The following is a 14,181-nucleotide window of genomic DNA, read 5'->3' as shown; positions in this document are numbered from 1 at the left end:
GGGAGCCTGCTTCTCCCTCTGCCTGCTGTTTCCCCTGCTTGTGCTTGCTCTCTGCCCCCACTGTGTCAAATAAATAAAATCTTAAAAAAAAAAAATCATGTCTGCCTAATCTAATGATGTGTCAGCAAAAATACTACAAATAAAATATTTCATAATGGGTTTCATCTTGGTCCAGTATGTCTTGAACTACGGTCTCCCTGCACCCAATATAATTTAATTTACATAAGTCAAGATAATAGTAAGTTTCTCACAGACCCCTTTACAATGTAGAAATCTGAAAATCCTGCTAGTTTCTAACCTGAGGGCAGAGACCGTATCCATCTTATTAATAGCACATCACTAGTACCTTGAGCAGTGCTCAGTAAATAGCTGCTAAATGAATCAAATCCATTAAAGCTCTTATTTTACCAGAGATTCAAGTTCTCCCAAAGTCCGACTACTGCTTAGCCATTCCTGACACCGTGCAATCCCAACTCTGGTGACCTCACGTGCAGCTTGTTTCCTGAGCTCGGCGGGTAATGCCTGGAGGGAAATATACTGCCACAGAGGCAGATTTTCTGCTGCTTTTGGGGAAAATTTCTGGATAAATTCCACCTGAAATAAATTGAAGAAGTAAGAGTAACAGAAGACAATCTGATGAATGGATGCACAAAAGCTAAGTATTAGCTTCCATGTTTTATATTTTTAAAAAGTTTTTAACTGAGTAATAATATCACAAGTACCAGACCAAGGTAACTCAAAGGAACATGCATCATTATTTTTGCTGTTGTTGCATTTGTTTGCAAAATGAAAAACACAGTTTAAGTGGAACGTGATATAAAGACACTGAGAGGGCGCCTGGGTGGCTCAGATGGTTAAGCGTCTGCCTTCGGCTCAGGTCATGATCCCAGCGTCCTGGGATCGAGTCCCACATCAGGCTCCCTGCTCAGCGGGGAGCCTGCTTCTCCCTCTGACCCTCTCCCCTCTCATGCTGTTTCTCTCTCGCTCGCTCTCTAAAAAATAAATAAATAAAATCTTTAAAAAAAAAAAAAAAAAAGACACTGAGAAATGTTAAAAATAATGCATTTCATTATTAGTCAATCAGCTATTTTATCCTGCTCTTATTATTTTCCTAAGAACTAGTGTGCTTGTGACCTTGTTCAGTTAAGTCCAAAGTAATATTCCAAAATATGCCAAAAGACTCATTCGGCTCGCCCTGGCGGCTGTTATCTCAGCTGACTAGAACAGAGGACCTAAAGAAAAAAGCAAAGGTCATCGGTTCGATTTTCCACCGGGCTAGCTGGCTCTGCTCTCGGACAACACACAGAATTGGTGTCACAAATCTAAGCCACCAGCCCAGAACAGTGTGGCTGGCAAATCCATTCTACTACTGAAATAATTCAAAGCCTTTGCCAAGTTAACAGAAAAACAGCACTGTTTTGTTAAAATGAGGCATCAGCAGATGGACTAAAAACAGAACACAAAGTTCTAAAAAAAAAGAACCAGTTAAAATGTTAGTTTCCAGGGGAAAAACAGAAAAAATAATAGTGTACTTAATTACTGAATTACATATAATTTAGGAAGTATAGTAATGTAATTTTTTAGAAGTATAAGAATTCAAATTACAATATCCCAAATCTGCTTGATGAATAAAAAATTCCTATGTTAAGAAAAAACCCACTGTATTAAATTTGACAAAGAAACCTTCCTATGTTTTATATACTACATTTATATTCAAATTTTGTTAGCAGAAAATATTTAGCTGTCCGAACAAGGGAGAAATTGTGTGGCTATCTACTGGAATAGCTGTTAGAGCCAGAAAAATGGATCCCTTGATGAGCTATGTGTCTATTATAATAAGCAGCTTTATTCAGGAAACCAAACTGCTTCAGGAAAGCCAAGAGAATTGTGCCAATTGATAAACATCAGTTGAACATGACCTTTCTTTATAATAAAATCCAATGAGTGAATGAACTAGTTCCTTCTCCAAAATAGAAATTATAAATAATTACCCCCTGGACAACATAAAAGGGTAGGCGTTGACAAATTTGTTATGTAGAAAGAGTGATCTATTTACTATTCTGAGTTTGAAAACCCTGGTCCCAACACAATTTTAAATATTTAAAACGGCCAGTGCTAATAACAGTTCATAAGGAGTGAATTATAAGTGAATAATCTGCAGAGAATTAGGACTTCTCTCCTTTAAATTGAGAAGAGAAGAAAAATACAACAGTGGGCTTAAAATGCAAATAATTATAGTACTTTTTACTTTACATAAAAATGGTAGCACAACTATCAGTGTGCTTACCAGTACTTAAACCAGGTATATTAAATCCTTTCCTCTTAGGTAACCCTATACTTTCGTTTCTAAAAACAGAAATATTACCAATAGTTACACACTAAAGAAATAATAGGATATTAATAACTACTCTCTATATTGAAACAGAAACACATTTTAATCTCCCTATTCCCTGGCATTTCCCCCAAATTATTACCACACTTTGGTAAAGTAAAACATCACTGTACTGGGATTAACTATTTTCATTTATATTAATGCCGCATCACGGATACAAAAATCTGGGTTTTTATTTCCCTTTTTAAAAAGATACCATCTTGTGTGCAAACGAGTAATTATTTCCAGCTTTGCCACTTGCCTCTCCTTTGCCCCAGCCTATGCTCTCTCCCCACACTCCTGCCCCAGCCTCCCCTCCACCTCCCCCCAACCTATAGCCTGCATCGCAAATGCCTCTATCTCCAACAGCTTCCTCTGTTCCTACCTGTTTCCACCCTGCACCTCCCCAGAAACGATCTTCTAAGCTATGAACACCCAACACAACCTGATTTGCGCCAGTCTGGGTGCTTATTATGTACCACCTTTCACTATGAGCACGTTTATAAATTTATAATTTCTACTACAATATGTTCTTTCTGGTATCATGACATAGTACAGTGGTTTCCAAGTTTTTTATTTTAAACAACAAAACGCTATTAAAAATGAATGAGCGAGCTTTATACATCTAAAGAAGAAAAGCAGCTTTCATACGGTTCAAAGGGATGAGGCAGAGCCAATACCCCTCAGACAGAGGAGGCCCCCAAAGCAGCTGAAGGCAACACTGGGGCAGTGGGAAGTGCAGCTTCTGGACTAAGAGAGATCTGACTTGGATCCCAGCACAGCCATTATCACAGTGAGTTTGGAGACTTTCTTTTACTGCCGTAAGCTGCTGTTTCTTCATCTGTAGATGAACGTAAGCCACGTATCCCACAAGGCTGACATAGGAACTCCAAGAACTGAAGTGCCTAGAACACAGCCCAGTCCATACTATTGTCTCAACAAAGGTCCGTTCCCTCCCTTCCAAGAGGAGGGATCATGTCTTCAGGAAAAAGGAGAAAGAGCAGAGCCTAGCAGAAGAATGAACACTTGTGCAGTGCTCCCTTTGAGCAGCTTACATTCCAGGTCTCCCCAGGTCTCAGCCCTGCCGTCTAGGGAAGGTTAGTATCTCAGTTTTAGGATAAACTAACTCCCAAGGACTCCCAGACAAGAATTCAAATTTAGGTACATCCCTTTAAATTTTAGCACAGTAACGTGACCAGGAAATCAGTATTTGATTAACTGAAGGAAAAAATTAAAGGACACCCCTCAAAAATCTATAACTTACATATCTGATAGCCTCAATTATTTGGAAAAACTCAGAAAATTGAGGAGTATCTAAGAGATCCCTAAACATAAACTAGAGTTTATTTATAACAAAGTTTCTAGATCTCACTTAGAGGTCATTCATTCTGAGTTGTATTATTCCAAAAGTTAAAATTTTACAACACTGGGAAAAGGATAATTTTATTTTCATTTAATAAATAAGAAAACTGAGGTTAAAAGACACTTTCCCTCCCAATCCCACTTCTTTAGGAAGGGCCTCTAAGTTAACAGGGCCTCTATGAAGGACAGTGTACCAGGAACCAGGGGCAAGAGCTTTGAGAGGAGAATAAAAGGTGCTAAAATTTGAAGGGACACAGAGTAGACAACTCTTCTGGAGTTTTGGAGGGGAGAACAGCAACCCTTACGTATTTTCTAGAGGGCTAGTAGGTTGGTCTGGTGTGCTTTCAGCATCGGAACCACTTGCAAGGAAGAGGGCTGGGAGGCTGGCATGGTTCCTCTGGTGCCTGGCTAACCTCTCTCGAGCAGAAAAGCAGACATGGACTTGAGGCACTCTCTTCAGAAATAACTCCCGGGGCTCCTGGGTGGCTCAGTCGGTTAATCGACCGACTCTTGATTTCAGCTCAGGACATGATCTCAGGGTTGTGAGATTGAGCCCCGTGTCAGAGTCTGCACTGGGCATGGAGCCTGCTTGAGATTCTCTGTCTCCCTCTGCCCCTCCTCCCCCTCTGCACACTTGCTCTCAAATAAATAAAAATAAAAGAAAGAAAGAACTCCCAATATTTACTGACCACCCTTCTAAGCATGGCTCTATGCTACGTATTTTGCATATATTACTTCTAAGTCCTTACAAAAGTTTTCAAAATAGTTAACACACGTCTGTCACTCTGTAGACAGGGAAACAGGTTCAGAAACTTTTCTGACGTCACAGTATGACAGGATTCAAACCAGAGGATTCAAACCCCCTTCACTAACCTAGTGGTTCCCAAGCTTGCAACCGTGTCAGAATCATGTAGGAATTTAACAACAATAAGACCAAAGGAAAATGACTGGGCCCCTCTGCCAGCCACCATGCCATAGCTACTCTACTCACAGGTAAAGGTCCAGGAACCTGTATTTTTTAAAAAGCTCCTAAAGCAGCTGCCAAGTGACCAACCCAAGGGCTACACTGGGCTACAGAGGTTTCTGTGACCAGAGAGTCTCCTTTATCAGGGCAAAGCTTGGTTTCCTCACAATAGCAAACAACTAATAAGGCTCATCATACTTTCAATTTTCCCCAAAAAGTTCAACTTATTTACTGTAAAAAATAAGAGACATCATTAAGGGCATACATAAATAACATTCTAGCTCTTCAAAATAAGTTAAAAGGGGCAGGCATATAGAACCTTCTCGTGTCAAGTATCTTAAAGGTATGAGAAACAAGGGGAGAGATATAGTTCAGGAAGACAACGACTGTAACTTGCAGCAAAGAGAGTGACAAAGACTCTCCAATGACCAAACTTTAGTCAGGCTCTTCTTCCAAGGCCTCTTCTCAACTAGTGTTGCACATGGGATTGTGTCCATCCTTGGGCCTGCATCATCCAGTTTTAGCAAGAACTCTGCTTGCTGAGTCAATCTAGAAAGCACCCCTCTGTCTTGGTATTTGATCACCTTGGTCTGTGTTCAGCAAGAATCTTACTTGTCAGTTTAGCAAGAACCACCTCCTTCCCCCTGACATTTTCCTCTTAGTAATTTTCATCCACTGACCTACACCTTGCTCCTTCATTGTGACAAGTCCCTACTAGGCTATGCTATATTCAGACTTGAGCTCAGTTCTACACTGAGGCCTCTTTTCCCCTACAGCAACAATCTCCAGAATAAAACCCACTTTTATCACTTTAACTACTATATGGCTCTGGTTTTTCTTTAACAACATCAAAATCTAAACCTATCTAAAAGCAATAAGCAAAGCTATTAGTAAGTCAAAAATTTATGCTCAGATCATATCAACATTTAAAAAATGGGACAGTGGGAAGCCTTCAAAGAGTCTGAATCCATTTCTCAGCAGCTGCTCAAAGACCGTGACTAAGAAGATATCCTTGCCTGTTGGGGCGGGGCCATGAAGAAGAAGAGTCGCCTCAATAGTACTGATAGGTTGGTGAGCTGATAACATTCTCCGGGGCAAGATTTTATCTGAGAAAAGACAGGAGAGGAGAGACTGATTTAAAATCATGGCTTTTATAAGCTTTTATATGCTAAAATAAACAGCAGCTCTTTCTGGGACATAAGATTATAAGTAATTTAGATTTTTTAATTTAGAGCTTTTCTTTAATTTTTCTTCCATTAACCTAGATTACTTTTATAATGAGAAAGCAATTTTGACATTGTATTTATAAACAACCCTCTGGAATTTCTATTTTTAATTACCATTTGGATGGTAACTTGGTATGTTAATCTTCCTACTCAAAGACAATTCATGGAATTTTTTTTAAGATCTAAGTACAATATTGCAGAAGTGGATATAACTTTAGATATTAGTTCCATTAAAGATTTAATGAGCTCAATTTTCTGGAGATCAATTCCTATCATAATACACGAGGAGAGCTTTTACTTAATTAAACGAATGCTTTTATTTGAAGAAGATAATCTAACATAAAAATTACTTTGGATCTGTCTTGTGCAAACATGTTAAGGATTCAGAAGTGGGTACGTGCTCTAGACGATTAGCCATGGAGACTACGTGCCGGCTGTGAAGTTATTACGCACTTCCCTGGCTTTAGTCTATAACGTCTTTAAACAGCAAACTAAGAAATGTATGACATAATAGCTACTCAGAAACAAAAGACACATGGACCCACATGAGATCTTTATCAAAGGCCAGGGACAAAAAACCGAAAACAACATGACCATATTGTATGGAATATACCAAACATCTCAGAATTTAAAAGCAAAGAAAGGTCAACATTGAAAAGATTAAAATAAATCATCACTAAGTCATTTTCTCTTTGTAGCCATTCATAAGCATGACTTCTTTCCCCAAAGGCATCAATCACTGTCACATTTAGTCCCTCTCAAATCATTCTGAGAAAACAAAATCAAGAGGCAGCTTGTCTAAGTCACTTTAAACAGAGAAAGAAAGAAAAAACAACCCAGTAATCAATATTACAACTCTCTTATTTTCTACTATGCATTCAATCTTAAATTTACTCTCCATTAACCTAGTCTTTCTTATCTAGAACAATTAACAGAACTCTGTAAGATTTCAACAATATGAAACAATTTCCCCAGTTTGACAGTTTCTAGCACATCTTTCTCAATAGCATTAGCATTAAGACACAGCAAAGAAAATGTCGAAAGAATTTAGCTACCTACTATCTCTCCTTTTGACATTCACATTCTTCAAGATTATCATATCCCTAAAGGAACTGCTTGGAAAGTGAGTGTTTTAGACCTTGTAATTGTACTCACCAGATGAGCCACTACGGTGACATGGTGTGCACAGAGTTCAGCAGTCCCATATCTGTGATATAAAAGAAGATTATCTTTCCGAAATAATTTTTACAACTGTTCAGAAAAGCAAGGAGATGAGCTTCCAAAAAGCACTAAATATTCTAAGCTGTAATTTCTCCATGGCCAAGGAATACCACAATATACAAAACTACCTAAGCAACAGTTATCTACTGACTTGAACCGTAGAAAGAAAGAGGGAGGCTGGTTCCCGATTTAGTGCTATGATATCAAATCAAACCATGTTGGGGAGCTACTAAAGGATTATCAAGACAGAATTTTTCTATAAACTTACAAGTATAACATCATTTACTATCAGTTACTACTATAAATCAATCCAAAAACCAAAAAAAGTACATTGTACCGGGAAAGGAAGCACCATGCATCCATAGCTAACAAAGAGGTGATCATATTAGCACTAAGCACAGCATTCAACAGAGCAACATCCTAATGAAAAACAGAAAGTTCATGATACATTATTATTATTACATTTCTCAAAATAAAACAAAACACCATCACAATCCAAATAACAACAGATCCTCAGTGGGAAGGCTCAACTTTCTGAAAGAGTATCTGAAAGAGCCTGTAACACCATTCCCTCCACATTTACTGAGCACCTACTATATATTAAGCATTGTGCTGGGCTATGGAGATTCAAGTGATTTTAAATGTGGTAGCTCAATCATTAGGATCCACAAAGATCTTAACCACTGTAAAATATCTTAAAGGATATTGATCCTTATGTAAATTCTAAGAATTTTTTCCCTACAATTTTCTCAACATCTTTTCTACTTTAATTCCATTAAAAAAAAATCAACATTATGCCTAAGATCTATAGGAGATTTGGTGCTACAATCTACTATTTACTTCTCCTCTTTATGAAATTGAATCAGGTAAAATCCTAACACTTTTCCTCTTTTCACTCTATCTTTCCATATCTTGCCATCCAAAATGCTTTCTCAAATGTTTTAGCTAGCCATTACATCTGAGTACTGCAAGACTCTAGGATTACCATTTCCTAAGATATAACTGAATTAAAAGATAAAATGTGCAAATTGAGAGAATGACATTCAAAAAGAATACACATTAACTAGTCTTTCTTCTGTATATAAATCAAAATTTCAATGAAAAGAAAGCATAGGGGTAACCTCAGTTTAGCCCAGCAGCTAACAAACTTACCAGTTCAGGGAACAATGAGGGATGAAAGGAGGCGATAAAAGTACATAGATGAACACAAACATGCTGATACAAGGTGACAGCAATTTCCACTTGCCCTTTACTCTTTACTCCTTGTAAATGAATAGGCAGAGAGAGTTCACCAGCACACTGCTCAAAACTGCAGAAAACGGCTTTGAATAGAGATACCCTGCAGGGAAATGGAGAACACTGAACCCAACAATCTTTACATTTAACATTTAGAAGGTATAATAATAATATGGCATATGGAGGGTTATTTTCCCAAAGCAAAATGTCTCAAGAGGTATATATCAACGACAGTTTCCAATATGTGTGAATATGTAACCATAAAAATAAAATATAGTCACTGTTAGAGAAATTCCTCAAAGGAGAATTTTCCTGTACCTTTTTTTTTTAATCATTTACCAAGTGTTTATCATAGTACTGAACTACACAGTCAAAGACAAAATTCATCAAGGAACATGAAATTTAAATATACATTAGGTATTATATAGAAAATAGAAAATAGGTGTAAGTCAGACAGAGAGGGGTCACTTTAAGATTGAAATCGTTTAAGAAATCTTCATAGAGGATTTAAATAACAAATTAGAAATCGGCAAAATATAAACAAGCAAAGATGACAAAGCATGAGGAGAAGGCAGGTATGAACAGCCAGTCTGACCAAAGCGAGGCGTGTGTGCAGAAAACGAGCACACGAGTGACAGGACGAGGAGCAACACTGGAGAGCGGTGGCAGAGGGACGGACTTGGAGCACAGAGCTGGGCCAGCCAGCGTCGGGCTTGCATGTCTGAGCAGGGAGGGGCAGGAGCTGGGCTCCAGGAGATGACCTGCTACTGCACACAGAAGGCGCTTAAGGAAAGGGTGAATGCTACAGCCCAGCAATCACACATGCAGTAAGATGCTGCAGACTGGTAGTGGTGAGGAGAATGAATACGAGTGAAATTTCCCAGGAGAAAACTTACAGAATCCAGCATTCTATTTATCAGAGCTCATCTTGAAATGTTAGTAAATACATCTACCCTACTACACTCAACGTTTATAACATGAAGTCTTAGGCAAAAGCTTCTAAAACACCAAACAAAATTAAAATATTTTTAGCATCTGTTATAGATTTATATAATTTTTAACTGTATTTATAAAGTAACAATAAATATGAGGTCTACACAGGAATTATTAACTAGAATATCTGATGTAACCAAAAACTTAAATTTCAAGATCATTCCAAATGACAGGGCATTCTAAACCATCTGTAAGACGACTGGGTAGAAACACCACCACGTTCGCTACCTGGTTGTAGCTTCTGAGAGCCAGCTCTCTGTGCACCACAGGGCCTGCACATCCTCAGGCTGAGACGGCAGCTTATCCATGATGACAACCAGCAGAAGACACTGTGGGAACTGTAGTTCACATGGCAGCTCTTACAGGTAACAAAAACATATTCATTACGTTACAACAACTTGGTAAAAATATACTCTCCATATTTTCAACAGAAATCTGATTGTGATGTGTAAAGAAGTCAGAGACATAACTGTTTTCTTGGAATGTATTTTTCATTTAAAGAAAAATAGAAGGAATTTTAAATAAAATCTTTAAAAAGGATAATTAAGTAAGGGAAATAACCCTGTCTTAACAAGTCAGAATTATTAGATGATTTAAAATTAAATCTGTATTGAAGCTTACCTAATTTACCATCCAAAACCACTTGCACGAAAGGTTGGAATGTGAGAAGCTGACTGATGAGTGGATCCAGTGTAACTAGGAAAGTGCCTGCTATTTCCTCCTGTTGTGCTTTAGAGATCCTGGCAGCATACAGACTTGGAGGAAACTTACTGGAAAGGGAGGGGAAAAAATTCATCCATTAACAGGTATCTTCTAATTTTAGGTAGACTGATGTTCTTCCAAAAGTGAAAATATGTAAAAAATACATAGCATGTATTTTATAAAACAAAATTCTAAGTACTAAATTGATACCACATTATATGAAGGCCTCCAAACTAAATAACATGACTATAATTCCACAAAATTAAAAGTTTATAATCTTAGAGAAATTTTTGGTATTGTTTTGATGCATTTTAATACCATTTTGACAGCAGTGTACTTAAAAAAAGACCATGAAGCGGTGCCACCTGGGTGGCTCAGTTGGTTAAGTGTCCGACTCTTGATTTCGGCTCAGGTCATGATCTCAGGGTCCTGGGATCAAATCCCATGTTGGGCTCCATACTCAAGAGAGGGTCTGCTGGAGATTTTCTCTTTCTCCCTCTGCCCCTCTACCTGCTTTCTCGCTCTCTAAAATAAAAATGAATCATCTTAAAAAAAAAAAAGACCATGAAAATATGAATATCTAAATAACAAGTAAAAACATTATATATAGAAAGATATTTCTGATAAATTCTGGCTCAGTCGCTTCTATTAGAAGTTGTTTTAAAATAAAGCAGAATGCTGAATTTACTATGAATTAATGCTCAGAAACAAGGGCTTTGCAAGAATTAAACTGTATACTAGTCCTGAAGGAAAATGCAAAGACTTTTTCATGGAAGATGTCTCAGTAAATAGAGTTGAAACGAAACTTGAGTCAAACCTATGTGAAGTAAGTAAGATGTGTGTATTCGGTACTTTCTGCCATGTTATTTTAATTGAGGATATTTAATTTGTTATTTAACTTGAGGATACCTGAGAAAAGCCTGTCTAGCAAGGGATAACAGCATTTAAAGGGATGCACTTAAGAGAAACACTTGAGGCCTTTGTAGTGTGATGGAAAAAGCAACAGTCTGTCAGTTATTAGTTGCGTGACTTTGGTTCATTCCTTTGACCTCCTTGATTCTTCATTTGTGATGTTGATTCAGAGTTGCTGTAAGAATTAAGTTATAAGTAAGGTAAAAGATTTATATAAATAAGATACAGGTAATGAGACTCGATAGACTTGAACTAAAGCTACTAAGCATCAAAGCAAATATTAGTTTTTCAATCAAATGGTGTATTTTTAATTTAGGTTGACAAGTGTTTATTAAATGCCTGTGTCTACGTGCCATGCACTGTTCCAGGAGCAGGTAATAAAGTTGTAAACAGAATGTACAAGGTCACTGCCTTTATAAAGTTCACATGCTAATGAAGGGGGGCAGTTAGCAAACAAGTAAGCAAGTAAGACCTTAATATAAGAGATGTTAGTAAGTGCCATGGAGAAAAAAATAAAACAAGGTTAAGGTGGACAAGAAATTCTACTGAATTGTTTGAATACTGAATCATTTGTGGGTTTGTACAGAGAAGTTCCATGATCTCATTGATGTCTTATCACTCACTTTGACTACCGTATAGCCAATAGACTAGAGGAAGGCAAGGGAGGAGGCAGACAGTGGGTAGGATGCTCTCTGTGGAAACCCAGGCAAGAACACAGTAGTGGACAGCATCAGATGTGAGCAGTTCTGGTGGTGAGAACTGGCTGTGTTGGGTATGCATACACACCAAACACACACTGAGTATGTCTATTTATACTGGAGGTGATACTGATGATTTGCTAATGGATGACATGTGGATACAAGAACAAGGAAAATACATCAGAGATGATGGTAAGGTTTTTGGCCTGATCAATCTGAAGAATGGAGCTGCCATTTATTTATTTGGGGGGAAAGGGGAAGAGGGAGAGGGAGAGAGAATCTCAAGGAGACTCCCCACTGAGCACGGAGCCCGATGTGGGGCTCAATCTCACAATCCTGAGATCATGACCTGAGCCGAAACCAAGAGTCAGATGCTTAACTGAGCCACCCAGATGCTTGGAGTTACCATTTAAACTGAAATGAGGATTCTACTAGGGAAGCAGATTTTGTGGGGGGGTGGAGATGGAATGGGTAGGAATCAAGAGTTTGGTCTGGGTGAATGTCAGTGTAGACGCCCTGATGGCAGAATTACACATTAAAGGGGGAGACGAATTTAACATCGTGAGACAAAATGACCAGAAAGAGAGATCAATGAGGCCTGAGGACTAGCCACTGAGGCACACCCAACTTCAGCTGGGGAGACAAGGAACCTGCTAAGGAGAAGCAGCCAGTGAGGTTAGAAGAGAGTAAGAGGGAGAGGTATCCTAGAAGCCAATAGAAGAAAGAGTTCAAGAGGAAGGATCAAGTGCTGGCAGACAGGTTACATAAGATGAGGCTGAAAACCAACCACTGGATACAGCAATGTGGATGTTACTGATGACCTTGACAAGAGCTGTTTTGGTGAAGTGGTGGAATGGAAAGCCTGATTAGAATGGTCTCAAGAAAAAAAAGTATGGACAGTGGTAAAACAGACGACTCCTAGGAGTTTTGTTGTAAACAGAGGCAGAGAAGTGGGAAGGCATTTGGAGGAGGATATGGAACTGAGAGGTTTTGTTTTGTATTCTTATGATGGGAAAGGTAATAGCATGCTGGTATACTAACGAGAAAGACCCCCATAGGGAGGGAAGATTAGTGATGAAAGAGAGAAAGGGAATGACTGCTAGAAAAAGGTCCCTAAGCACCTGAGGGCAGATGAACCAATGCACCCACGGAGAGGCCGGCCTCAGGCAGGCGCGCACAGAGAGCTCATTCACGGGAACAGGGAACACATGGACCAAGACACAGGTAGAACAGTCAACGTGTGGAGGAAGTCATGCTTCCATTTTTCTCAGTGACATACACAGTGAGGACATGAATTGACAATGGGGCATGGGGAGGAGGTGTTAGAGATGTGGGAAGTTGAAGGAGGGAGAGGTATGGAAAAAGTTGTCTAGGAGACTAGAGAGGACTGCTGGACAAATGAGAAGACAGAGTATTTTAGTGTCAATTGAGGGCTCCTTGGAAGTTAACTGTCAATTTCACATATCACTAGCCCCTATCTAAATTAGGACACTTTTCTGTAATTCACTTTTTTTTTTCTGAGATGGAGTTAACTACCACTCGACTTAAATCTCATATAAGTAAAATAAAAAGTTACAAAGATAAAAAAAATATATCTATGTATATATAACCTCTTTTTTTTTTTGGCCTTTGGTATTTATCACCATACCAATTATTCATCACTCAGGTATAAGATACTAGTTAAGAATACAAGGATAAGTAAAACTCATATGGAATCTACTCTTTAAAAGCTTCCATCTTCAATTATTTTAAGCAGATAAAAATTTACTAAGACAGTAAAAAAATTACTCTCGTGTTTTATTTTAAATGGCATACACTTAACCTTTGCATGGTTCAAATGGCACTGTTACATTTTAATAATAATGGCATTCTTCTTACCTGTGTATCTGCAGATAAAGCTGGTGCAATGTACAGCAAGAATCAGAGAGTAAAGGAAGAAATTCCTAAAATAAAACAACTCTATTCATTCTTTGTATGCACTATGCTTTTCTAACCCATATCCTCCCACAAAGGCATGCAAAATAAAATAAAATCCTGGATATGCCACATTAAAAAAAAAAAAAGAAGGTTCTTGCATGAGAATAAAAAGGAGGATAAGGCTAAGCACCTAATTTGCCACTAAAACTATCACCACAACCACAATTAGCAGCTATCACGTACTGAGTACCTACTAAGTACTCCCGTAGACATGTAGCAAATGACCTTAGGTATATCACTTTATTTCATTTTAGTCCTCTCAAAAATCTTATGACATATTATTATCACCATTTCACAGAATAGAAAGCTAAAGAATCAAGTAACTTGATCAAGTCACATAGCAAAAAACCAGTAAGGCTAGGATTCAAGTACTGCTGTGACTGCTCCATCATGGCTAGGCTATCTCTTAGGAAGTAAAATAAACAGTTCTTATTGTATTATAGGATATAGAAAAAAGCTGATGGTTAACTTTTAAAAAATCAAAGATTCCTCTGATAGAAAAGGACTGATTAAAAATGG

At 38.1% G+C, this 14,181-nt stretch overlaps 1 protein-coding gene across 5 annotated transcripts in view; it reads right to left on the bottom strand.

The window, feature by feature from the left end:
- The window catches only part of FIRRM (FIGNL1 interacting regulator of recombination and mitosis), a 48,853-nt gene that overhangs the window by 16,311 nt on the left and 18,361 nt on the right, over nucleotides 1–14,181 (bottom strand). For 4 of the 5 annotated variants that reach the window (XM_036097964.2, XM_036097966.2, XM_036097965.2 and 1 more), the window contains 8 exons: nucleotides 13,564–13,628; nucleotides 9,995–10,143; nucleotides 9,602–9,731; nucleotides 8,297–8,483; nucleotides 7,482–7,564; nucleotides 7,079–7,130; nucleotides 5,714–5,803; nucleotides 409–594 (listed from right to left, as the gene is read on the bottom strand). In XM_036097964.2, coding sequence (XP_035953857.1) covers nucleotides 409–594; nucleotides 5,714–5,803; nucleotides 7,079–7,130; nucleotides 7,482–7,564; nucleotides 8,297–8,483; nucleotides 9,602–9,731; nucleotides 9,995–10,143; nucleotides 13,564–13,628 — 942 coding nt within the window. The remainder of the gene's footprint in view (nucleotides 1–408; nucleotides 595–5,713; nucleotides 5,804–7,078; nucleotides 7,131–7,481; nucleotides 7,565–8,296; nucleotides 8,484–9,601; nucleotides 9,732–9,994; nucleotides 10,144–13,563; nucleotides 13,629–14,181) is intronic. The other variant, XM_036097967.2, reaches the window with a different exon arrangement.

Source organism: Halichoerus grypus, chromosome 7 (genome assembly GCF_964656455.1).
Source record: "Halichoerus grypus chromosome 7, mHalGry1.hap1.1, whole genome shotgun sequence".
Lineage (NCBI taxonomy): Eukaryota > Metazoa > Chordata > Mammalia > Carnivora > Phocidae > Halichoerus > Halichoerus grypus.
Note: the sequence above shows the minus strand (reverse complement) of the source record. Positions and strands in the feature narration are given on the sequence as shown.